At 40.2% G+C, this 24,166-nt stretch overlaps 1 protein-coding gene across 4 annotated transcripts in view; it reads left to right on the top strand.

Moving 5' to 3' along the window:
• Positions 1-24,166, top strand: part of TMEM273 (transmembrane protein 273) — a 236,926-nt gene that overhangs the window by 106,726 nt on the left and 106,034 nt on the right. For 2 of the 4 annotated variants that reach the window (XM_089680063.1, XM_089680061.1), the window contains exons 3-4: positions 21,860-21,970; positions 22,196-22,223. In XM_089680063.1, coding sequence (XP_089536189.1) covers positions 21,860-21,970; positions 22,196-22,223 — 139 coding nt within the window. Of the gene's footprint in view, positions 1-21,859; positions 21,971-22,192; positions 22,224-24,166 lie in introns of all 4 variants that reach the window. The other 2 variants (XM_089680062.1, XM_089680060.1) reach the window with 1 other exon arrangement.

The following is a 24,166-nucleotide window of genomic DNA, read 5'->3' as shown; positions in this document are numbered from 1 at the left end:
CTGTTGAGCCAGACGATCCAATGCCTGATGACCCAGTGCCCGCTGTCTGCCTGGGGGCCCGGTGCCCGCCGCCCCGCCTGGTGATCCGTTGCCCAGCCCGAAGTGCCTCCGTCCGGTGCCCAGCCCGAAGTGCCTCCGTCCGGTGCCCAGCCTGAAGTGTCAGTCTTTGATATCCCACCAGTCACCGGACCCGGGCGCTCCTTGAGGGGGGGGGTACTGTCAGGAATGGACTTGCCAATAGTGGTGGGACTCACCTGCCTTGTGGGCTGCAGTACCAGGGCTGGCCAGCGGGTGCTTTCAACAACCAGAGGTTCACTTCAGCAATTAGCCATCACCTGGGGCTGATTGCAGGTGTATTTAAGGGATGGCCAGACCTGCAGTCTGTGCCTTGGTGTGTGTTTTTCCATGGGCCCCGATACCTTGTAACCTGCTTTCCTGTTTCTGCCTGACTTGTTGCCGACCCTGCCTGATCCTGACCTCTGCTGACTTCTCCTGTTTGATCCCTGGCTTGTGACCCTGACCATTCTCTCCACCTGCTCCTCCTGTACCTACCTGCCCGATAGTTATCGACCCAGCCTGCCTGACTACGTTGTGCTCTATATGCGTATGTACCTGTGTATCTATATCAGTTTAGGTTTGGGTTTGTTTCACCTTGTTGTATGTATTTGTGTTAGCTTGGGGTCTGGTGCACTGCGTTTATATTTGTATTGTTAGTCTTATTTATACCATATCTGAAGCCTACGTTTCCCTGTGTCAGTACACACATTTCTGGTCACACCCGCATCCCTGACATGATCCATCTTCAAAAGCTGAATTAAAAAGGGTATGTAGATGCCTAGCCAAATCCTCCCTGTATGTGCTATACCATTCAGAAGGTAGCCCATCTAGCCCCGGTGTCTTATTGGAAGGCAGGGAGCAAAGCGCTGCCAATAATTCTTCTACTGTTAGGGGCACATCAAGGAGGTAACTGTCTAATACATTCAAGGTGGGAAATTCAAGGGAAGCAAAAAAACCTACAAAAGGAGTCCTCAGTCGGAGCTCCAACACCTGAATATAACGTTTCGTAAAAATTAGCAAAAGCCTGATTAATAACAAACGGATCAGAGGAAATTGTGCCATCCGACAATCGAATTTCAGGTATAGAGCTATCGGCAGTCTCCGTACGGGAGAGATACGCCAACAACTTACCATTCTTCCCACTATGCTCAAGCAACCGAGCCGATAAATAAAGTTGTTGTTTATGAGTTAAAACAATTAGGTGGAGCTGTAGGGCATGATAAGCATTGATTAAAGCGCCCCGAGAGTCTGGCAAGGGGAAAGAAGTATATTGAAAACGTGCGGAAGACAAGAGGGCCTCAAGCTGCCATTGGGTAGCCATAGTAACCTTACGGTAATGAACAATATTGAAAATATAGAACCCCTGAATTACCGCCTTGAAGGCGTCCCATTGACAGCCTGGGGAAGTAGTGTTCATTAGTAGCCCAACAATTAAGCATTTCAGTACGAATGGGTCCTAATTATTCAACTTTAAAGTGTTACTAAACCCAGGACCCTGCATTCGCTATATCTGGTGTCCCACAGTACACAGAACATGGACAATTATTTTAGTAAATATAAACTGCTAAATACCTTTTTCTCATTAGCAGTTAGAGTCTTGTGACTTTAGCAGAGCACTGGTAAGAGGTGTTTTCTTTCTGCTCTGGGAGGATGTAAAAACTCCTGACCTTCACTCTGGACAGTGCTGATTGGCCCTGTGCTGATTACATGCACTCTCTCAAGAAAAAAAAAAACCCTCTAGCAATACACAATAAAATGAGCATGTGCATGTGGTTACAGGTTCAGTCTGTCTTATCAGGAGATAAGACGTGGACATTTGAACAAGAAGAGGGGCAGAGAAAACAGGATCAAACGGCCTTTTTAAACAGTGCAGAGGATTAACCCCTTAGGTTTCACAGTGAGCATAGCAAGCATGCTTTACTGTATATATATATATATGACTGATTTTACCGTTGTGGGTTTAGTAACACTTTAAGCAGCAATTATTTGCAAAGAGCCCAACTAAATATTTGTCAAATGCAAGGTTCACAAAATATAAATTTGTATTGTTGTTCATGTACAAATCTAACAATGAAAAAAAAAGGTGTACCATTGAACCCAGCCGCCTTCTTATTTATATTGGAGGAGGCTGGAGACAAAGAAAAACCACGTGTTAAATTGATGTAGGAATCAGCTGCTGCGAGCCCAGTGAGGACATACTCCTTGAAGACCCAGATATTTTATATTTTTGTAAGTCTGATCCCAGTTTGTTACTGAGGATGGATAGACCCATACCATATGCAGCTATCACCCAGAAGGACGCTCTGTATTTAGAGTCATTGGATCTTTCTTACTCAGCTCAAGAAGCAGAGCTCCATGCTTTAGCAAATCCTGTTAGCTATCAAAAGAGTATACATATATAGATAGAGAATTAGAGAGCTTTTGGGGTGATGCATGATTTTGGTTCCACTTGAAGAGCTAGACGTTTTTACTTCAGCAGGTAAACCAATCAAGCATGCTAAATTATTTGATTGGCTGTCTTCAGCCTTCTAACATGTTGCTGAGGTAGCCATACTAACATTAAAATGCACACATTGAAAGCAGACCAGGTGACTAAGAATGCTGCATTACAGCCCCGACCACTTTCTGGGTCTGTGCAGCTCAGATTCCACCCCAATTCTGGCCCAGTAGAGGTGGGATTAATAATTAAACTTGGAGGACCCCAGACCAAGAGGTCAATATTAGGGGCAACTTCTTATGAAACAGAACATTGGAAAAAGGTGATCTTTTAGGTCTGCAAGCCACTCTTTTCCCTTCAGCTTGACACATGGACTGTGTCAATAGTCAGAAGCAGTTATGGCTGCCTTAGTAAATGAGCACCAGGGTTCACCACGGTTGTTTTTGAATATACCACTTGTTTTACCTGTTACCAGAACTGAACTTCCTTTCCAGAGGTTACAAAAGGATATATCCAGATGCTCTTACGAGTATGCACTGGTCTGTATGGACATGTTTTCCGAATAGCCAGAAATTTGGCCAGTGACAAATAATACTGCAAAGGCCACAGTAGAGAGTGTTATCAGAAGTAGTTTGTAAGTACAGAGCCCCAGTAGCTAGAGAGAATAACAGGAACTCATTTTTTAGGAGAGTTCTTAAAAGACGTATGAAGTTTTATTTTACAGTCCCTACCATATATAATGTAGTGGGGAAAGGAGAGTAACTAAGGCAATGTCAGAAACTATAAAACTATGGCCCGAATGTCTTCATATTTTTTAATACCCCAAAGTATTCACAGCGTTTAGCTTTTGCCACATTTTGTTATGTTATAGCCCTATTCCAAAATGGATTAAATTCATTTTTTTCCCTCAACATTCTACAAACAATACCCCATAATGACAATGTGAAAAAATTCATTTTGAAATCTTTGCAATTTATTAATAAAAAAAAAAAAAAAAAAAAAAACACAAACACATGTACACAAGTATTCACAACCTTTGCCATGACATTCAAAATTGAGCTCTGATGCATCCTGTTCCCACTGATCATCCTTGAAAGGTTTCCACAACTTGATTGGAGTCCACCTGTGGGAAATTCAGCTGATTGGACATGAAAGGAAAAGGCATAAATCTGTCTATATAAGGTTCCACAGTTTACAGTACATGTCAGAGCACAAACTAAACCATAAAGTCCAAGGAATTGTTCGTAGACCTTCCAGACAGGATTGTATCAAGGCACAGATCTGGGGAAGGCTAAAGAAAAATTTTTGCAGCATTGACGGTCCCAATGAGCACAATGGCCTCCATCATCCATAAATGGAAGAAGTTTGTAACCACCAGGAATCATCCTAGAGCAGGCTGCTCGGCTAAAATGAGCGATTGAGGGAGAAAGGCCTTAGCCAGGGAGGTAACCAAGCACACAATGGTCACTTTGAAAGAGCTCCAGAGAGAGGAGAACCTTTCAAAAGAACCACCATCTCTGCAGCACTCCACCAATCAGGCCTGTATGGTTGAGTGACCAAAACTCCATCTGGCCACTCTACCATACAGGCCTGATTGGTAAAAGGCAAATTGCAGCCTGCCTGGAGTTTGCCAAAAGGCACCTGAGGGACTCTCAGACCATGAGAAACAAAAAACTCTCTGGTCTGAAGAAACAAAGATTGAACGCTTTGGCCTGAATGCCAAGTGTCATGCCTGGAGGAAACCAGGCACCACTCACCACCTGGCCAATACCATCCCTACAGTGAAGCATGGTGGTGGCAGAATCAGGCTGTGGGGATATTTTTCAGTGGCTGGAACTGGAAGACAAGTCAGCATCGAAGGAAAGATGAATGCAGCAATGTACAGAGACATCCTTAATGAAAACCTGTTCCAGAGTGCTCTGGACCTTAGACTGGGGCGACGATTCATCTTTCAACAGGACAATGAACCCAAGCACACAGCACATAACAAAGGAGTGGGTACAGGCCAACTCTGTGAATGTCCTGGAGTGGCCCAGCCAGAGCCCAGACTTGAACATCTCTAGAGTGATCTGAAAATGGCTGTGCACTGACGCTCCCCATCCAACCTGATGGAGTTGGAGAGGTACTGCAAAGAAGAATGGGAGAAATTTCCCAAAAATAGGTGTGCCAAGCTTGTATCATCCTACTCAAAAGGAATTGAGGCTGTAATTGGCACTAAAGGTGCTTCAACAAAGTATTGAGCAAAGGCTGTGAATACTTATGTACTTTTTTTGTTTTTTATTTTTAATAAATTGAAGAGATTTCAAAATGAACTTTTCACATTGCCATTATGGGGTATTGTTTGTAGAATGTTGAGGAAAAAAAATGAATTTAATCCATTTTGGAATAAGGCTGTAACATAACAAAATGTGGCAAAAGTTAAGCGCTGTGAATACTTTCTGGATGCACTGTATGTGGACTTTCTCCCTATGAGATTTTCTTTGGATGCATGTCGCTCACTTGTCAATATTTTTCTCATCAGCTGAAGTCCTCCACTGGGATCTCAGAGAACAGTGAATGTTGCTGATCTCTAAAGGTTTTTGACAAACTAATTTATGTATTTTCTCCCCAAATTCCAGATGCTAACAGTTTGGAAGTATCTCATAAACTAAAGCCAGGTGACTTGTGGATTAGGAAATGGTTGAAGACACAATACAGCTTCTATTTTATGTAGTTTACAAAACTTGAAGGAAAAGTCACCTGGATCCACACCAGACACTGCAAAAATGACTAAATGAAATCTGTTTAATTTGTTTCCTCTTGGAATCAGAGTCTGGGGTACTATTTATTCAAATGCTTTAACCGCTTCTTGACCGCCCTATAGCAGAAGTACTGCTACAGGGTGGCAGGTAAGTGCAGAATCACACACACACACACACACACACACACAATGTGATTTCACATTTCTGGGTAGGGGGCGCACATACTTCCTACCCACGCTGCTATTGTCTCCTCGGCATGTCAATCACCGGGTCCCGGCCGGCAATTCTCAGCCGTGACTCAGTGATCGTCGGCAGAGCTAACAGGGGAGAGGTCTGTATGTAAAGAACACAGATCTCTCCCCTATCAGCATGAAAACTCTGCTTTGTATTGCTCTGCTGTGCAGCTTGTCTGCATAGTGAAACACACACAGCACACTGTAAAACCAGCACACTGTTAACCCTTTGATCGCCCCAGATGTTAACCCCTTCCCAGGGCCATCTTTATTATTGATTGGACCCTGGGCAAACATTTTCTTGGCCACCCCATGCAATTTCGCTCTCCCCTCGTTCTGAGATATACAATAAATAGCAGTGAGACTCAAAATCAGTTTACTGCAGCGACTGCGATTGGTTGCTAGAGGTTACAGCACACATTACGGCTCACTGGTTAGTTGCTAGCAGTTACAGCACATGATGTCCACTTGCTGATTGGTTGCTAGAAGTTACTGCACATAATTACTGCTCACTGATTGGTTGCTAGAGGTTTTTGCACATCATTACTGCTGATTGGTTGCTAGAGGTTACTGCACATCATTATTACTCACTGATTGGTTGCGTGCATCATTACCACTTACTTATTGATTGCTAGAGGTTACAGCACATCATTACAGCTCAATGATTGGTTGCTAGAGGTTACAGCACATCATCTCCTCACTGTCTGCACACAATGAACTAAGAAGGTGAGGGGACCCTCCAATAGACAGAAAAATCCTAGGGATCCTAGGACTCCTGGGTTCAATAGCAGTGCTGGGCAGAGGGTGTGATCAGTGGCAGTGCTGTGGGGGTTGATTGAATCAGTGGCAGTGGTGGGGTGGATAGGATTAGTGGCAGTGCTGGATGGAGATGGGAGGTGACATTTCTACACCGACTACCAATGTTAGGGGGAAATGTTAATGGGGATTTTCACTGATGACCAATGTAAGGGGGAATTTACACTGACCACCAGTGTAAGGGCAGTTCTGCACTTACCACCAATGTAAAGGGAATTTTACACTGACTAATATAAGAATTTACACTGACAACCAATGTAATGAGGAATTTTATACCAACAATCAATACATTTCTATGCTGGCCAGCCATGTAAGGGAGAATTTACACTGACAACCAATTTAAGGGGCACTTCTATATGGACCACCACTGTAAGAGAGGATTCAACACTGACCACAAATGCAAATTCGGATTTCTTACCAACTACCAATATAAAAAGGAGTTTCTACACTGTCCACCAATGTAAAGATGATTTACACTGACCACAAATGTAATAGGAGCATTCACAGCAACCACCAATGTAAGGAGCAATTTACACTGATGACCAATGTAAGGGGGACATTCACCCTGACAACTAGTGTGAATGAAAGGATATTACACCATGTCCCAATATAACGAGAAGATATACACTGACCACCAATGTAATTGAGACATTTCAGTCTATGTTCACATTTGTGCATGTGGAAAACACATGCAAAGTTGCTTTCCTGACACCACATAAATGTGCTGGCCTTTAGCATATACACAGCAGTGCCATTAAGTGTTAATGACACTCTCCTGCATCTGCTGATGTTTGCATTTTCACCTGCACCACAATTCACAGTGCTGTGCTACTGTGAGGCTCAGTGAGATTTTGAAAAAGGATCAGAGACTTTTTTCTCTGTGTTTCTAGCACATAGAACAGCCCATTGAAATGAATGGGCTGCCCTACATGTGAAGTAAATCTTTATCTACCCCATCTGTACACCTTTGCATCCTAAATTTCACTTCTGACCTCTGCACCCCAAACCTCCCCCATCCTCTCCATTCCAACCTCCCCCCATCTTAGCTCTACAAACCTCCTCTGTTCATCTCTGCACCCACCTTCCTTACCTATGTGCATCCCAAACTGTAATTTACGCTTACCTCTTCTTATACCCCACACACACACACTTACATTTTGCACAACAGGCTGATGGTTGGCTCAAAATGACCACAGTTGCAGGCAGGACTTTCAAGCATGCCCCTTTACCTCCCCCAGTGGACAGCATTCAGCAGAGCTGGACCCTCACTCAGGAGTGCATAATATGCATGTGAATGCTGCAACTATTTACGTATGAATGCCAGCACTATTTGAATATGAATGTCGATTATTTACATGTGATTGCTGATGTGATCTGCACATGTGAGTAATCTGTACATGGCAATAAGGCAGAGCTGGTCAGCATAAGTGACAGCACGTCACACGGAGATATCCGGACATAGAGCAGGTTGAAGGCTTTGAGGGATATGAGAATGTAAACCAGGACAGTTGTCAAGTATGGGGCAGCTGTTTTGGGCCCCACAGCAATGACTGGGCCTAGGGCAGCTGTCCCTTTTGTCCGTCCTTAAAGATGGCCCTGCCCCTTCCTGCCCAGTGTCATTGGTACAGTGTCAGTGCTTTTTATTAGCACTGAATTAGTTTTACTAGGGATGTCAGTGGCAGTTAGTCACTTTCCACCCAGTTGCAGAATGCCCCGCAGTCCCACAATAAAAAAAAATAAATACAATTTCCAGTATATATACTGCCATTTGTAGATGCTATAACTTTCACGTAAACCAATTAATGTACACATATGGGGATTTTTTTTTATCAAAGACATTTAGCAGAATACATTTTGGCCTAAATTTAAGAACAAATTTAATTTTTTTCACTGCATATGTTTTATAGCAAAAAGTACCACTACCCCCTCCCTCCTAGATTGTAAGATCCAAAGAGCAGGGCCCTCGAACCCCTCGTGTATTGTATTGTTACTGTATTGTCTCATGTGCTGTCCCCCTCTACAATATACAACACTGAGCAAACTTTTTGGCAATATACAAATACTGTATAATAATAATAATAATAAAAAGTAAAAAATTGTTTTTCTTCAAAATTGTCGGACCTCTTGTTTATAGCGCAAAAAATAAAAAATGCACAGGTGATCAAATACCACTAAAAGAAAGCTCTATTTGTGGGAAAAGAGGACATCAATTTCATTCATGTACAATGTTGCATGACCGTGCAATTGTCAGTTAAAGAAACACAGCGCTATATCGCAAAACATCACCTGGTCAGGAAGGGGGGTAAATCCACTGGAGGGCAAGTGGTTAATAAATATATTAGAAAAGGGATATATGTATATTTAATGTGATTTGAAAAGTAGTTCAGCCATGTTGAAGTCATATTGTCTTTTATATGCCTTCCATTTTATATAGAATTGTCTGTGTTTAACTAAGCTGGTAAGTCAGTATGTTCACAATTAAGCTACAATGCCATTCTGGCCACAGATTCTGAGTGTACAGTCAATTGCTCTGTAAATATTTCTTATCAATCATATTTTTTCTATGGAAGTTTTAGTCACAATAAAAGGTCATTTTGTAATGATATAGCTGCTCTTAGCTATTTGATTCTCCCCAGTGGAGTTTTCTTCCTAGGCCGGAACTAGTTCCGCCTAAATGTAAGGAGGTTCCAAGTTGAAGGTGATACTAGGGTGTGGTCTGAGATCAAAATGTAAAATATTGATCAAAAGAGGGGAGATTATAAAGGACATTTGTAAATTCGGTATAAAATTGTATTGTATTTTGTATGCTTTGCCTATGTATTGTACACTGCACTCATTGTGCACACAGCACTAATGATGTTTAGATTAGGTTTGCATTCCTTCCAGTCTTGATTAGAAATTAACCTGCCTATGTAATGCCCCTTTTTACCATAAAAGTACAATTGTAATATTAATGTGATACCTACGTACCCAGGTGTATGAAAAAACTTTGAATGCGCTGAATAAAAAGAGCATTGATTTTGAAAGCTCTGAATGTATCTTTTTGAGTCTGTTCCCTACTTCGGTAGTTATTAATTTGGAACCACTAATCAATATGAGAATAGGAGTTGCCTATTACATTTCAGTATTAATGTCCAGAACACAAATAAGAACAGGTGCTCTGTGTTTCACTTAGAAGGTGTGAAGGCTGCAAAGTCATTACTGGGAGAGAGAACAAAGTGTGGTAAAGTTGCTATGAATCCAACTACAACCCAAGCAAAGTGCTTTTGTTTAAAAATTATGCATTGGGGATGAATTGTTTCACAGTGCCCAAGGCTACAGAGGCCAGTAAGAGCTTGTTAAAAATCTCATTTAAAGTGGAACTTCACACAAATGGGGACGTTCCACTTTTCCTCCTCCTCACCCCTCCTCTCCCATATTTGGAATGTCTCCTTTTTGGAGGGAGGGGGGAGATACCTGATTTTGACAGGTACCCACTCCCACTCTGTTTGCCTAGGCTATCAGAGCAGAGGTTTGTCCCCAAACCTTGTCGCACAGCCCCTTGGAACATGTCACAGGTCTCAGGAGATTGTGAAGCCACAGGATGCTGCACAGCTTGCATATGCATCTGGCTATAAAGCTGCAGGCAGTCACAACCTGCAGCCCATGGTTAAAGAAGAGTTCCAGGCTCCGCTAAAAAAAAATAAAAGTCAACAGCTACAAATACTGTAGCTGATAACTTTAAATATTTACATTACGTTACATTTACCTGTCCAGGAGTCCAGCGCCATCATCACCAGGTTCCTGGCGCTAGCATTGCAAGTACTACTCATTGATTCCTAGAGGTTACAGCATGCATTACGGCTCACTGATCAGTTGCTAGAGCTTACTGCACATTATTACTGCTCACTAATTGGTTGCTAGTAGTTACAGATACACATTACAGCTCACTTATTGGTTGCTAAAGGTTACAGCACATAATCTCCTCCCTTCCTGAACACCACATACTGCGGAGGGGAAAAGACCCACCAATAGACAGAAAATTGTAAAACTTGTTATTAGCAATGAACATAGCAGAGAACACTGAATATTAAAAATGTACTTGTGAGCCAATAAGGTGTATAATAAACAGCTTCTATCTTGCTCACCCTCATAAATGGGAGTTATCAGTGCATACAAATGAAGAAAATATAGATGCCGCGCTCTATCAAGACCTATTACCTGTATATAGTATACAAACTGTATTTGCATTAAATCTCTAATAGCTGCATGATCTTTTATGTGTAACCATACATGATTGTAATACCAATAAATACCCAAACATGTGTTGATCATAATGAATAAATGAATTAGAAAAATATATATCAAAATTGGTGATAATAAAAAAAAAAAAAAAAAAAAGGATCTGTGCAAAATTATTCAAATTTGTGTCCTTCGATGATTAAATAAATATTCAATTAAGAAATAAATATCAAAAATAAAAAAATATGGAAAATAAATAAAAAGGTAAAAATTCAATGAATTTTATGCAAAAACGCAAAACAAACTTGGTGCAGAGTTCAGCATGGATGAAATAGCTGTGTGCGCTCCTTCCAATCAGCCTGAGGTGATGCAGGTGAAGGTTGCAGATAGAGGGCTATTATGTAAGCTGAAATGGTCATATGGATCTCTCCCTCCTCAGATCTTTCCTTGATCCAGCCCTTAAAGCATTCCTCATAGGGATCATGTAAATAGAGAAAAGTGCATAGTGCTTTATTGTTGATAAAAATAAACATTAATATCAATATGCACTCACATTGATTAAAAACAATCTGCACTTTGTATAATAGCCACTTAAAGCGGTGAAGACCAGCCTCTCGGGTGTGCTTGCATACACTACCAGTGCTCACCGTGTAAGGATACGTGGTAATGTCACTGCCCCTCCCCAATGCGTATTTCCACAGGTATTCATGGCTTCGTCCGGGGGGTGTAGTATGACAATCACACTACCCAACTCCTTATATAGTGTTACGGCGCCATTTTCTTGTAGTTCTAACTGGTTCCTCCATCTTTTTGGGGTCATAACTGTGTTTAACTCTCCTGAGAGCTATTAATGACATTATAACTCTTTTGTAGCAATTACATCTAATTTATCAGAGTGTGTTATATATCAAATACAGTGTATGTCCCAGTATCCTATGGCTAGCCTACTAGTGCATGTAGCATGCACTCTCGAGATGGTCTATATCAACATTATAAAATACATATGAAAATACAAATAAACATAATTAAAATTACAAATCCATTGTAAATAATTCATGAATGATGTTAGCATATACCATTCATTGCTATATAAAATTATACATGTGCAGAAAATTTATTGTAACATAAAATAAGAATAAAAATTAATGAAAATATATTATAAAAATACCCAAAATTATATAAAGCTATTGATAAGAGTAACCCCATTAACTAATTGCTACCTACATATCATAAACTACCCCTGTTACAAATCTATTATGTGTGTGTGTTAAATCTTAAATGCAATCTTAACTAACATGCGTCTATCAACAACGCATGTCAGAAAAAAATAGAAATTGTTTTCCCCAAATATACACACTTGACTATTATCTTATGGATATTGTAGATGTATTAAACCTAACAAAGCAACATAAAACAACATGTATCATAAAACATAAAATAAAAATAACAAATAAAAATGGATTGTAAAAATACCCAAAAACGACTATATGTGTATGAAGCTATTGATAATATGAATGACAATGACCTCATAAGCTAATTGCTGCCTTCATATCATCATCTTCCCCTGTTTCAAATCTATTATGTGTATGTGTTAAATCTAAAATGCAGTTTTAACTAACATGCGTCTATCAACAACGCGTGTCAGAAAAAATAGATGGTTTAAATCAAAATTTACATGTTGAGCTATTATCTTGTGGATTATGTAGATGTATTGGACCTTACAAATCAAATATGATACATATTATTAGCCCTGCGTTATTATAAATGTCCCTAATAAAATTGTGCATCATGTATCCTAATCCTTATATTCTCACTATTTATTTTAAACTAAATATAATTGCAATTAGCTAATCAATGTACACATAATATGGAATCATATATGCATGTGATAAACGAACAATCTTCTTCAGAAATGATCCTATATACAGTATTTATTAATAATCACTCAGGAAACAAGAGAGATCGAATTCTTTGTTTAGGCCTCTAGGGTCCAAACAATTTATCTCATAGATCCAATGGGATTCTTTTTTGCTTATTTCTCTAACTAAATTATCTCCTCTCCAATGTGTGTCATGATTTTCAATGCCCCAGAATTCCAGGCCTTCAACATGTTGTCTGTGGTAATTCCGAAAATGTAACGGTACGTTATGATATTTATATCCTTTAGTAATACTATAAACGTGTTCTTTAATACGTTCTTTTAATGGCCTTTTAGTTCTCCCAATATAGATCTTATTACATGGACATTTTAAAGCATACACCACTCCCTTTGTGTCACATGATAGGAATTGTTTAATTGTTTACTTTTTACTGTTAATGGGATTAATAAATTCCGATCTATGTTTGGGATTCCTTTTCACTCTAACACAAGCATCTACCACATTTGTAAAATCCTATTCCCTGAAAGAAAGTAAAATTCCTACTTGTACCAGGTGGAGTAGTTATATTCTTAACCACTTTATCACGGATATTAGGGGCTTTTTTGTATATAAATTTGTATATAAATTTCGGTTTATTTAAAACTAAGTCCTTCAGATCCTTATCAAGTTTTAATACATCCCAATGTTTAATAATAATATTTTCTATATCTTTATGTTGCTTACTATATGGCATTATCATAGCTATATCATTATTAATGGTATTGTTCTTAAATTCTGTATCTGTTAGAAGATTCTTTCTATCTAGTACCTTAACATTCTCTCTTTCTACTTGTATTGTTTCTCTCATACCCTTTATCAATGAATCTCTTTACCAAGATGTTACTTTGTTCCTGATAATCTGTTATGTTAAAAAAAAGTCTGTGCAAAATTATGTATAATTTTCTGCATATGTATAATTTTATATAGCAATGAATGGTATATGCTAACATCATTCATGGATTATTTACAATCTACAAAAGAGTTATAATGTCATTAATAGCTCTCAGGAGAGTTAAACACAGTTATGACCCCAAAAAGATGGAGGAACCAGTTAGGACTACAAGAAAATGGCGCCGTAACACTATATAAGGAGTTGGGTAGTGTGATTGTCATACTACATCCCCCCGGACGAAGCCACGAATCCCTGTGGAGATACGCATTGGGGAGGGGCAGTGACATCACCACGCATCCTTACACAGCGAGCACTGGTAGTGTGTGCGTCTTCACCGCTTTAAGCGGCTATTATACAAAGTGCAGATTGTTTTTAACCAATTCAATACCGGGCAATTTTACATCTTCCTGCCCAGGCCAGTTTTCAGGTTTCAGCGCTCTCACATTTGGAATGACAATTGCGCGGTCATACAACATTGTACCCAAACTAAAATTTTATCATTTTCTTCACACAACTAGAGCTTTTTTTTTGGTGGTATTTAATCACCGGTTTTTATTTTTTGCTAAATTAACAAAAAAAGACCAAAAATTTTGAAAAAAACATGTTTTTCTTTGTTTCTGTTATAAAAGTTTGCAAATAAATAATTGTTCTTCATAAATTTAGGCCAAGATGTATTCTACTACATGTCTTTGGTGAAAATAACCCAAATTAGGATGTATTTTTTAGTTTGTAGCAAAGCTATAGAGTTCACAAACTATGGTATAGATCTGAATATTGATCAATCCTGAAGTACTGACGGCCAATCTAATTTCTTGAGGTCCAAGAATGTCAGAACAGTACAGATATCCCCCAAATGACCCAGAGTAGACAGAGTAGACAGTCCGACGTACTTCATAAGAGGCGTGGCGAGTTTTTTGAAGTTGTATTTTTTGTTATAATTTTTCGGAAAATGAAAAAATGCAAAAAATGATTTTCACTTTTTTTTTTACATACTGTCACCAGTGCAGTACAGCGTCTTCATATAACTGGCATGGCAGTGATCAGGGACACTGACTGGTGACAGTATGAAAAAAAATATATATTTTTTAAAAAAAATTTTTAATATTTTTCATTTTTTATTACATTTTTTTTCTTTTTTTAAGATTTTGTTTTCATATTTCACTATGTCCAAAGTAGTACAATGTTACCATAGTAACATTGTACTACTTTGGGGAAGTGATCAGTATTTTTTTTTTTTTACACAATAAGCAAGCATTTACCTGAATGACATCGATTCATTCAGGGTTTTTTTTTTTTTGTGCTTAGCTGTGATTTGGCCACAGCTAATCACATGACATGTGCATGTGATTAGCTGTGACCATTCACAGCTAGACACTAGTATACAATGGATGGCAATGATTGGTCACAGCAGGTCACATGGTACCGGCAACGGGGCCGACACTCAGATCTGTCATCGGCTGTGTCCGAGGTACACGGCCGGTGACAGATCGCGCCGCTGCACGGCTCTGCAAGCGCGAAAAGTGCGCATGTGTGGGATGACATTTGCCGGCCGCCATTCAGCCACAGGGCGGGCGGCAAATGGTTAATCATATCTGACTGGATGTCGCTCCACTTCCTTAAACTGAACCTTTCCAAGACCGAGTTTCTTGTCTTCCCCCCAGCCTGGACACCACCCCCCATTGACTTCTCCATCATGTCCAACAACGCCACCATCAAACCCGCCCCGCAGGCCAGAGTACTTGGTGTCATTCTGGACTCCAATCTATCCTTCCAGCCCCAAGTCCAATCTTTAACAAGCTCATGCAGACTCCACCTCCGCAACATCGCCAAAATCCACACGTTCCTAACCCCAGAAATCACTAAACAGCTCATCCACTCCCTCATCATATCACGACTCGATTACTGCAACTCCCTCCTTACTGGCCTGCCTCGCCGCTGGGTATCCCCGCTTCAGTCGATCCTGAATACGGCAGCCAGACTCATTCACCTTTCCAACTGCTCCATCTCCGCCACCCCCCCTCTGCCAATCCCTCCACTGGCGCAACGGATCAAATTCAAAATCCTAACAGTGACGTATAAAGCTGTCCATCACACTGCCCTGAACTACATCACTGACCTAATATCCAAGTACCACCCAGCACGCACACTCCACTCCTCACAAGACCTCCTTCTCTCTAGTTCCCTGGTCTCCTCCTCCCATGCCTGCCTCCAGGACTTCTCCAGGGTGTCACCCATCCTCTGGAACTCCCTGCCCCAACCCATCAGATTATCACCTACTCTCCTCTCCTTTAGGTGCACCCTGAAAACCCATCTCTTCAGGGAAGCCTACCCCACCCCCTGCTAACTTGCCGACCTCCTCCACTCTTCCTACCACTCCATCCCCCACAGCTATCTCCTGTGCCACCATCCCCTCCCTCCTAGATTGTAAGCTCAAAAGAGCAGGGCCCTCAATCCCCTCATGTTTTGCATTGTATTGTTATTGTTCTGTCACATGTTCTGTCCCCCTTTGTAATGTACAGCGCTGAGCGAATACGCTGAGCGTATTTATAAATACTGTATAATAATAATCAATGTGAGTGCATATTGAGCGCATATTAAAGAGTTTATATTTATCAACGATAAAGCACTATGCACTTTTCTCTATTTAAATGATCCGTATGAGGAATGCTTTAAGGGCTGGATCAAGGAAAGATCTGAGGAGGGAGAGATCCATATGACCATTCCGGCTTACATAATAGCCCTCTATCTGCAACCTTCACCTGCATCACCTCAGGCTGATTAGAAGGAGAGCACACAGATATTTCATCCATGCTGAACTCTGCACCAAATTTGTTTTGCGTTTTTGCACAAAATTCATTGAATTTTTACCTTTTATTTATTTTCCATATTTTTCGATTTTATTTTTGATATTTATTTCTTAATTGAATATTTATTTAATCATCGAAGGACACAAATTTGAATAATTTTGCATAGACTTTTTTTTTTTTTTATTATTATCACCAATTTTGATATATATTTTTCTAATTCATTTATTCATTATGATCAACACATGTTTGGGTATTTATTGGTATTACAATCATGTATGGTTACACATAAATGATCATGCAGCTATTAGAGATTTAATGCAAATACATTTTTTGTACTATATACAGGTAATAGGTCTTGATAGAGCACGGCATCTATATTTTCTTCATTTATAGCAGAGAACACACAACTATGAAGGTTGACAGAGTGCAGGTAGGAGCCCAATGTGAGGGGTGCACTATGTACGGAGTGCAGGGTTGAGGGGTGAGCTGTGTAAGAGTGCTTGGATGTGTGCCGTGTACATCCAAGTCCCCCCCCCCCCCCCACCCAATTAAAAAGCTCTCTTCCTAACAGATTTAATTTCAGAGCTCACCCACCGAAAACACACACACAGACAGGGACACATACACACACACAGAGACCCACACACAGACAGAGACACACACATGCATACACACATATAGACACACGCAAACACACACACACAGATACACACACAGACACATACGCGCAAGCATACACTCAGAAACACACATACACACACACAGATACACACACACTCAGAGACACACACATACACACCAACACATACACACGCATACAAGCACATACACTCAGAAGCACACGTACACACACACACACACACATACACAGATACAGATACACACACACTCAGACACACACACTCAGAGACACACACAGGCAGACACAGACACACTCAGACACATACACACACTCACTCAGATACATACACACACATACACACTCAGACACATACACACACACAGACACACAAACACAGACAGACAGACACACACACACATACAATTTTCACAGTGGAGCTGCAGAGGAATACTTACAGTGTGTCTGTGCAGGCTGCCGGAGAGGAGGAGCTTCTGCCTATGTGGAGTTCCAGCCCCCTCCCTCCTCTACTGTCCTATGGAGATCGATGTGTAGAGCAGGGATGGTACTGAGAAGCCCCTGGGAGTGCTCCTTACAAGCTGTCACTTGTAAATACAGAAGTGAGCAGTGCAGGAGGTAGCAGAAGACTGAAAAAAACCCCTGGTGAGCAGCTGGGCTCAGGGGGCAGCTGCTTTGGGCCCCACAACAATGACTGGGCCCTGGGCAGCTGCCCCTTTTGCCCTGCGTTAAAGACGGCCCTGGTTTATCTTAATGACATACTCCTCTTTGCAAAAAAATGTACAGGAGCACCAGGATCATGTTTGCATGATTCTAGAGTGATTAAGGCAACATCAACTGTATATTAAATTGGAGAAGTGCAAAACTAAAAAGACTCATATACAGTTTTTGGGTTATATCATCTAATCCAAAAGGTTAGCCTTGGATTCAACTAAAATTCAGGCTATCTTAGATTGACCTAAGTGAAGAATACAAAGGATTTGAAAAGAGTTCTATGGATTTTCACATTTTATCAGAGATTCATTGCATTTAAAAAAAAATGTGGCCCCTATCATATTTTCAAAGGTCCACTGAGGCAGAAACAGCCTTAACACACTTGAAAATTTTATTTACCACTGTGCCTGTGCTGATTCATCCTAAACCAGATCTCTTTATAGCAGAAGTGGGTGTATCAAGTGCAGCCACTGGAGCAGTTCTCTTTTAGAGAACTGGTAAGAAAATATTGTTACATCCTTGTGCATACTACTAATGACAAATGACACCAGCAAAGCAGAACTATATTGGAAACTAAAAACTTTTAGCATAAAATTTCTTCGGGAGGGTGTCTAGCACCCAATATCTGTCTCCACTGACCATAAAAATCTTTAAGTTAGTAAACCAGCAAAAAGTCTTTCTGCAAGATTAGGGATATCAGTTCAGGAGTGGCATAGTTGGAGCAGAGTATCTCCCCTAGGTGCCAGGGAAGCATCTCCTCCAATGAGGATGGGGGCAAAGTTACAGGAAAGGATAGACAGATATACAGTATGTTGGTAGGGGACTCAATAATTAGAAGGACAGATAGGGCAAAGAATGTGATCGCAAAACAGTATGTTGTTTACCAAGCACTGGGGTTCGGCACTTTGCAGATTGGATGGACAGATTGTTCAGTGGGGCTGTGGAGGACCTGGCTGTCATAGTACATATTAGTACCAATGACAAAGTTAGAGGAAGATGGAGCATTCTAAATATATACTGTAACACTGTACTACTCTTTGGAGGTGATCAGGATTTCTCTTTTTTTGATCACTTATAACAGTGATAATCACTGTTATAAGCAACCATTTTTTCTAAATGAAATACATTCATTCAGAGTGTACTATTCTGATTAGCTGTGATTGGCAACGGCTGATAACATGGTACAGATTGGTATGAAAGGAAGCCATCCATTGTGTACAATTAACATGTGATCTGCTGAGATTGGTGACAGCAATCATATGGTACCGGCAACTGCCCGGTAAGCTGATCTGTCATTCACTGTGTCCAGTGTGGCCCGATCCAAGGAGGTCATCATATGACATCCACCCAGGATAACAACGGGAGCTTGGCCATCATTTGTCTATAGGCCGGGCGAGAGGCAGTTAAAGAAAAGAACCTTCAAGGTTGGATTCCAGAAATACTACCTGTACCTTGAGCCACAACAGAGATGCAGCAGGAGCTTTGGGAACTTAACAACTGTGTGTGGGCTGTATGCTCTGACCTGGGATTCAGAAAGCTGTCCTGAGATAGAGCTACATGTAGAAATCGCTCTGTAAAGAAAGAGAAAGAGAATATTTTGATCAGTGTTAGTAAATCAGTCCTCTGGAGCTGCAGACTATTAGTGGAAGTGCTTATTCTTCTTCTATAATGTTCATTGTCTTCAGTATGAGTTTACTGAGACAAAAAGAGAAACACAGCGCCTCTAAGTGTAGACTGTAAGACATTTTAATGGTAAAACATAAGTTTAACAACTCACATATAAATGGTGGTAAGTAGGCTCATAAAGGGTTAAAAGTGCACAGCGCCTCATAGCTGGGTTCAGGAAACAATGAGCAAGATTGCCAGCTGGACAGCAGAGAGCGCTGGAGAGGTGTAGATGTAAAGCCTGATGTGCAAGTCTCTGTGAACTCCGGAGCAGCGGCGATGGCGTGTGACGTCATAAGCATATGACGCGTTTCTGAGCATGTGTAGGATCCAATAACTGGCACGCTCCTTTCTCAAGCATAGGGGGAACACTGACACACAGGAACCTTATATTATGCAGGGGGAGGTGTAGAACAGAACGGGAAACACATGGTGAAAAACTTAAAGGAGAAAGGGGGGACCAAAAGGTGTCTAATATAAATGAATATAAATTGGAATGCAAAGGAGAGGAAACAATGAATGGACCATGAAAACTAACCTAATGAAAAAAAAACAAGGAATAAAAAAATGGTACAAACTAAAAAATCACAACATACACAAAACGAATAAAAGTTAAAGGAATACAGGTTGCAAAATTATGACCATGGAATGAATGATATAACATCTTCCAATAATAGAGATATAAATAAAATTGTTAATATCATATGGACCATGGATACATGGATACGTTATCCAAATGATATAAAATTATATATTATATAATACAATATATAAATGAATAATTAAAAACTACTTAAGAACTATACTTGCATGAAAAAAGGCAGCTGATGGATGTATGTTTGAATGATATAAGAGTTGTGAAAAAATTATGACAAATGGCAACCTGTCTGTCTGAGGAGTGAATACTGGAGACAGGTATATAAAAGCATTTGGAAAAAAGATGACCAGCAAATGTTGAAAGGCAAAAAAAAACTTCCATATCGGCTGACTCATATCAAAACTCTGTATACCATATAATAAATAATATAGGTAATCAAAATGAATTCATTCTTTATAAACCAACAATAACTTGAGGAGAAAAAGGAAGAGAGACCAACCATACGGGTGGACCACCAACATGAAAAAAATAAATTAAAAGAGCAAAAAAAATATATATAAGAAAGAATAATGATTATGACGGGGGATCATGGAGTAGTACTAAACAATGATATTAATCATTAACAGAGGGAGAATGTATATATTATATTATAATATGGTAGCTATCTCTGGGTCCTCATTGAGGCCAGCAGTGAACAGTGTGTCAAGAGTATGGATCCGAAAAGGTTCCCTATGACAGAGCTTGTGGAAGCACTCTGCCTCTGGAAGGTCAGTGGGCATGGACTCGATCATCCAGACCTGAAGTCCAGTTGTGCACTTATTATGGACCTCTAGAAAATGTCTGGGAACATTATGTTCATCTTTTCCACCCTCGATTAGGCAATGATGTTCACCAAATCTAGAGCGGACACATAAAGGAGACCACATGAACATGTAAGGCAGTAAACCACAAAACTGGATGAACAGTTGAAAAAGTCATAGCAGTCCCTTGGAGATGTAGAAAGACGTCTCCATTGAAATTTTGAGTAATTGTGGGTTAAACAATATTTGGTATCCATGGGCTATTGGGAGGATCTCTATATTTGACATAATAAAAAAAGTGTAGTGTGAAAAAAGACAGGACACAGTCTTTGACAAGTCCTTCATTAAAAGAAAAAATTAAAACAAAGTAGATTCAACGTCAATTACGATGCCTTCCGTCACCGCTGCTGCTGCCACCGACCCGGAAAAATAATTTTTAAAAAAGGCTCCGCTTCCAGCCTTCTGCCTGCTCCGGAATCTTGACAGTTCTTAAATATGTAAGGGGCGGGGCCACTCGGGGACATCATGCATGTGACCCCACCTCATGTGACATCAATGATGTCAGAGGAGGGATCGGCACCGATCATCAGGGCCCTGATTATCAGTGCCCAGCAGTGCCACCCATCAGTGCCACCTATCTGTGCCCAGCAGTGCCGCCCACCTGTGCCCAGCAGTGCCACCCATCTGTGCCCAGCAGTGCCACCCATCAGTGCTACCCATCAGTGTTGCCCAGCAGTGCCACCAGTCAGTGCCCAGAAGTGCCGCCAGTCAGTGCCATCCATCAGTGCCGCCTATCAGTGCCCATCATTGTCGCATATCAGTGCCAGCTCATCAGTGCCACCTATCATCAGTGTTGCCTATAAGTGCCCATCAGAGCCGCCTATCAGTGCCCATCATTGTTGCATATCAGTGCCAGCTGATCAGTGCCGCCTATTAGTGCCTGTCAGTGCTGCCTATCAATGCAGCCTCATCAACGCACATCAGTGTAGGAGAAAAATTACCTGTTTGCAACATTTTATAATAGAAACAAAGAAAAAAATTTTTTTTCAAAATGTTTGCTTTTTTTTGTTTATAGAGCAAAAAATAAAACACCCAGTGGCGAGTACACACCACCAAAAGAAAGCTCTATTTGTGTGAAAAAAAAAATTATAAAAATGTCATATGGGTAGTGTTGCATGACCGCATAATTGGCAATTAAAAATTACATTTTGGAGAGCAACGCTTTGCAATCAAAATGTATTAGGGGAAAAAGTTGTATGAAATATGATGTGCACATTTGGCACCACAGTAACATAATAAGGATTGTTTTCCTTTTTTTTTAGACATACAATATGCAGTTATTGGAGCCTGTTTGGGTGCCATTTTTGCTGTCACTTTCATTGCTATTAAACTGTGTGTCATAAAGAAACACATGCTAGAAAACAACTATTCAGGTGAGTTCACTTTCCTTAATGCTGAGCAAACATTGTTCATTTAATAGAAAAAGAGATGCTTCCAAAACACTTTCTTTCCCTTTCTGTTTTCTTCCCTTTGCCTTTTCCACCCACATCCTCTTCTTGACTACCTTCTCTAATTTCCCTCCATAAAACACTAATAAAACCTTTTTGTAGTTTTCCTGATTGTTTGTAACTAACATGTTTTATCTGTTTACTTAGCAGAATCAGGGTCTTTAAACCTAAAAGTAAGGTAAGATTGTTTTTAGTGCTTCCGGTAATCCTCTATGCTTAATATTAATGATTTATTGGTATTGGTATTAAGTGGTAGTTTAAGTAAAATATGAAAACTGTGCTAGCTAAATATCTAGTTAAAGCCCAAGTGTAATTTTTTTCCCTCGGTAGTGCATTTCAAAGCCTCCCATGTTAATAAAATAAATGGGTTTTAGATCTCTTATGCACTAGAGGAATTTGAAGCTTCACTAGTAGAGATGAGTCAAAACCTAGGCTCAGACCAAACATTTGCTCTTCAGCTGTAAATACATCACCAAACTTTTCTGTCAGTCATTGGGAATTTCTCCAGCTAACATGCCATAATGCATTGACAAAGCCTTCATTGGCCAAAGTCTTGCACCTGACTTCTGGTCAGGTGCAAAACATTTCCAATGATGGTTTTGACCTGAGTTGCAGCCCACACACTACAAAAGGCTGCTCTCTCAGCAGCTCTTTGTCAAATTGTTGGGAGTCTAGTGAAAGTGCATTGTCCTTTTCAGTATCAGTGCTATATACAGTAGTATATCCTGTGCTGTATATTTGCTACTGATGCTTTCCATTAAATTGCAGTTTGTATGGTTTGAAAGAGTGGAGTAGTGGTGGAGTGTAAGCTGATGTGTAGAAAAGGATAGTGGCACACAAACAGGCAAAATGTCACTGCTGCATTATTATGCATATATAACAATGTATAACAATGTATAACAGTCTCTGATAGAGCCCAATGTATCCATCAATTCCAACTGACACCAGCTGCAGCTATCCTCAGAGTAGTCAATTCTGTATGGAAGGAAAAAAGAGTAATCTAAGTATAGTATTAAAATAGCGTTTTACTCACAAAAGGTCATAAAAACTCACAGAACAAAAAGTAAGTAATCGCTCATCATGATGATATCATGATAAGAAGGCACTGCCGTATATATCTCATCCTGCGGGAATCCACCAGTGGTCTCCTATGCTCCAGATGATGGATGGAAAGCCAGAACACCAGATGCACACCAGGAAGTTAACAAAGCCATCATGGAGCACAAACATGGGCAGATGTGACATCACAATGACGGATCGGTGTTGGATGCCAGGCTACGCGTTTGGAGCTAAACTGCTCCTTCTACAGGCCTTCTATAGGCCTACATCAGAACTGCTTCTGGATTTCCATCCATCATCCAGAGCATAGGGGACCATTGGTTGGTTCCTGCAGGAGGAGATATATGGCGGTGCCTTCCTATCATAATGAGCGATGAGAGAGTTTTTATGACCTTTTGTGAATAAAACGCTATTTTAATACTTCACTTAGATAGCGCTTCCCTCTCTTTTCTTGTGGTGAAGTGTAAGCCCACCTTCATTCACTGTGATTTCCCAAGACCCAACAGGCACTTTTAGGGTTCTGTTTCTGTGTTGCTGATGCCCCCCTTTTTTTTATTTGGGGGTATTTCTCTTCTTTAATGGTAGTTATTTCTTTTTGTTCTTAAATTTTAAAAAAAAGGGGGTTTATTTTGCTTGCAGTGTTTTTGGGTGGGTTTTTTGGGGTTGTTTCTTTACACTCTTTGTTTTTGATTTATTTTGTTGGGGTCTCTTATTGATTTACTTTTTATTTTACAAAAGGTTTGTCGACAGTTTTCATAATGTACAGTAATAATAAGCAATTCAAAATAGTACAAAATGTGGAAATTAAACAATTGCATAAGTAATTGCAGAGGAACCGACAATTAGTTGTCACAGTTAGGCACATATAATTTACAGTGCATTAACATCAAAAAGATTAAAAGGGTGTACAATGAGAAAAGAGGATACAAAATGTCACATGTGGAAAACCAAGAGCAAATGAAGGTCTCATTGTGAGGTTCACTAGTATCTGAAAGAGACTGTGAGTGCCTGTATGGTGGTAATGGAACAGATGGAAAACTGTAGTAGAGGGTGTCAGGGCTC

This window comes from Staurois parvus, unplaced genomic scaffold (assembly GCF_062004578.1).
Source record: "Staurois parvus isolate SC_StPar_1 unplaced genomic scaffold, SC_StPar_1.0 ptg000234l, whole genome shotgun sequence".
Taxonomy (NCBI): domain Eukaryota; kingdom Metazoa; phylum Chordata; class Amphibia; order Anura; family Ranidae; genus Staurois; species Staurois parvus.
Note: the sequence above shows the minus strand (reverse complement) of the source record. Positions and strands in the feature narration are given on the sequence as shown.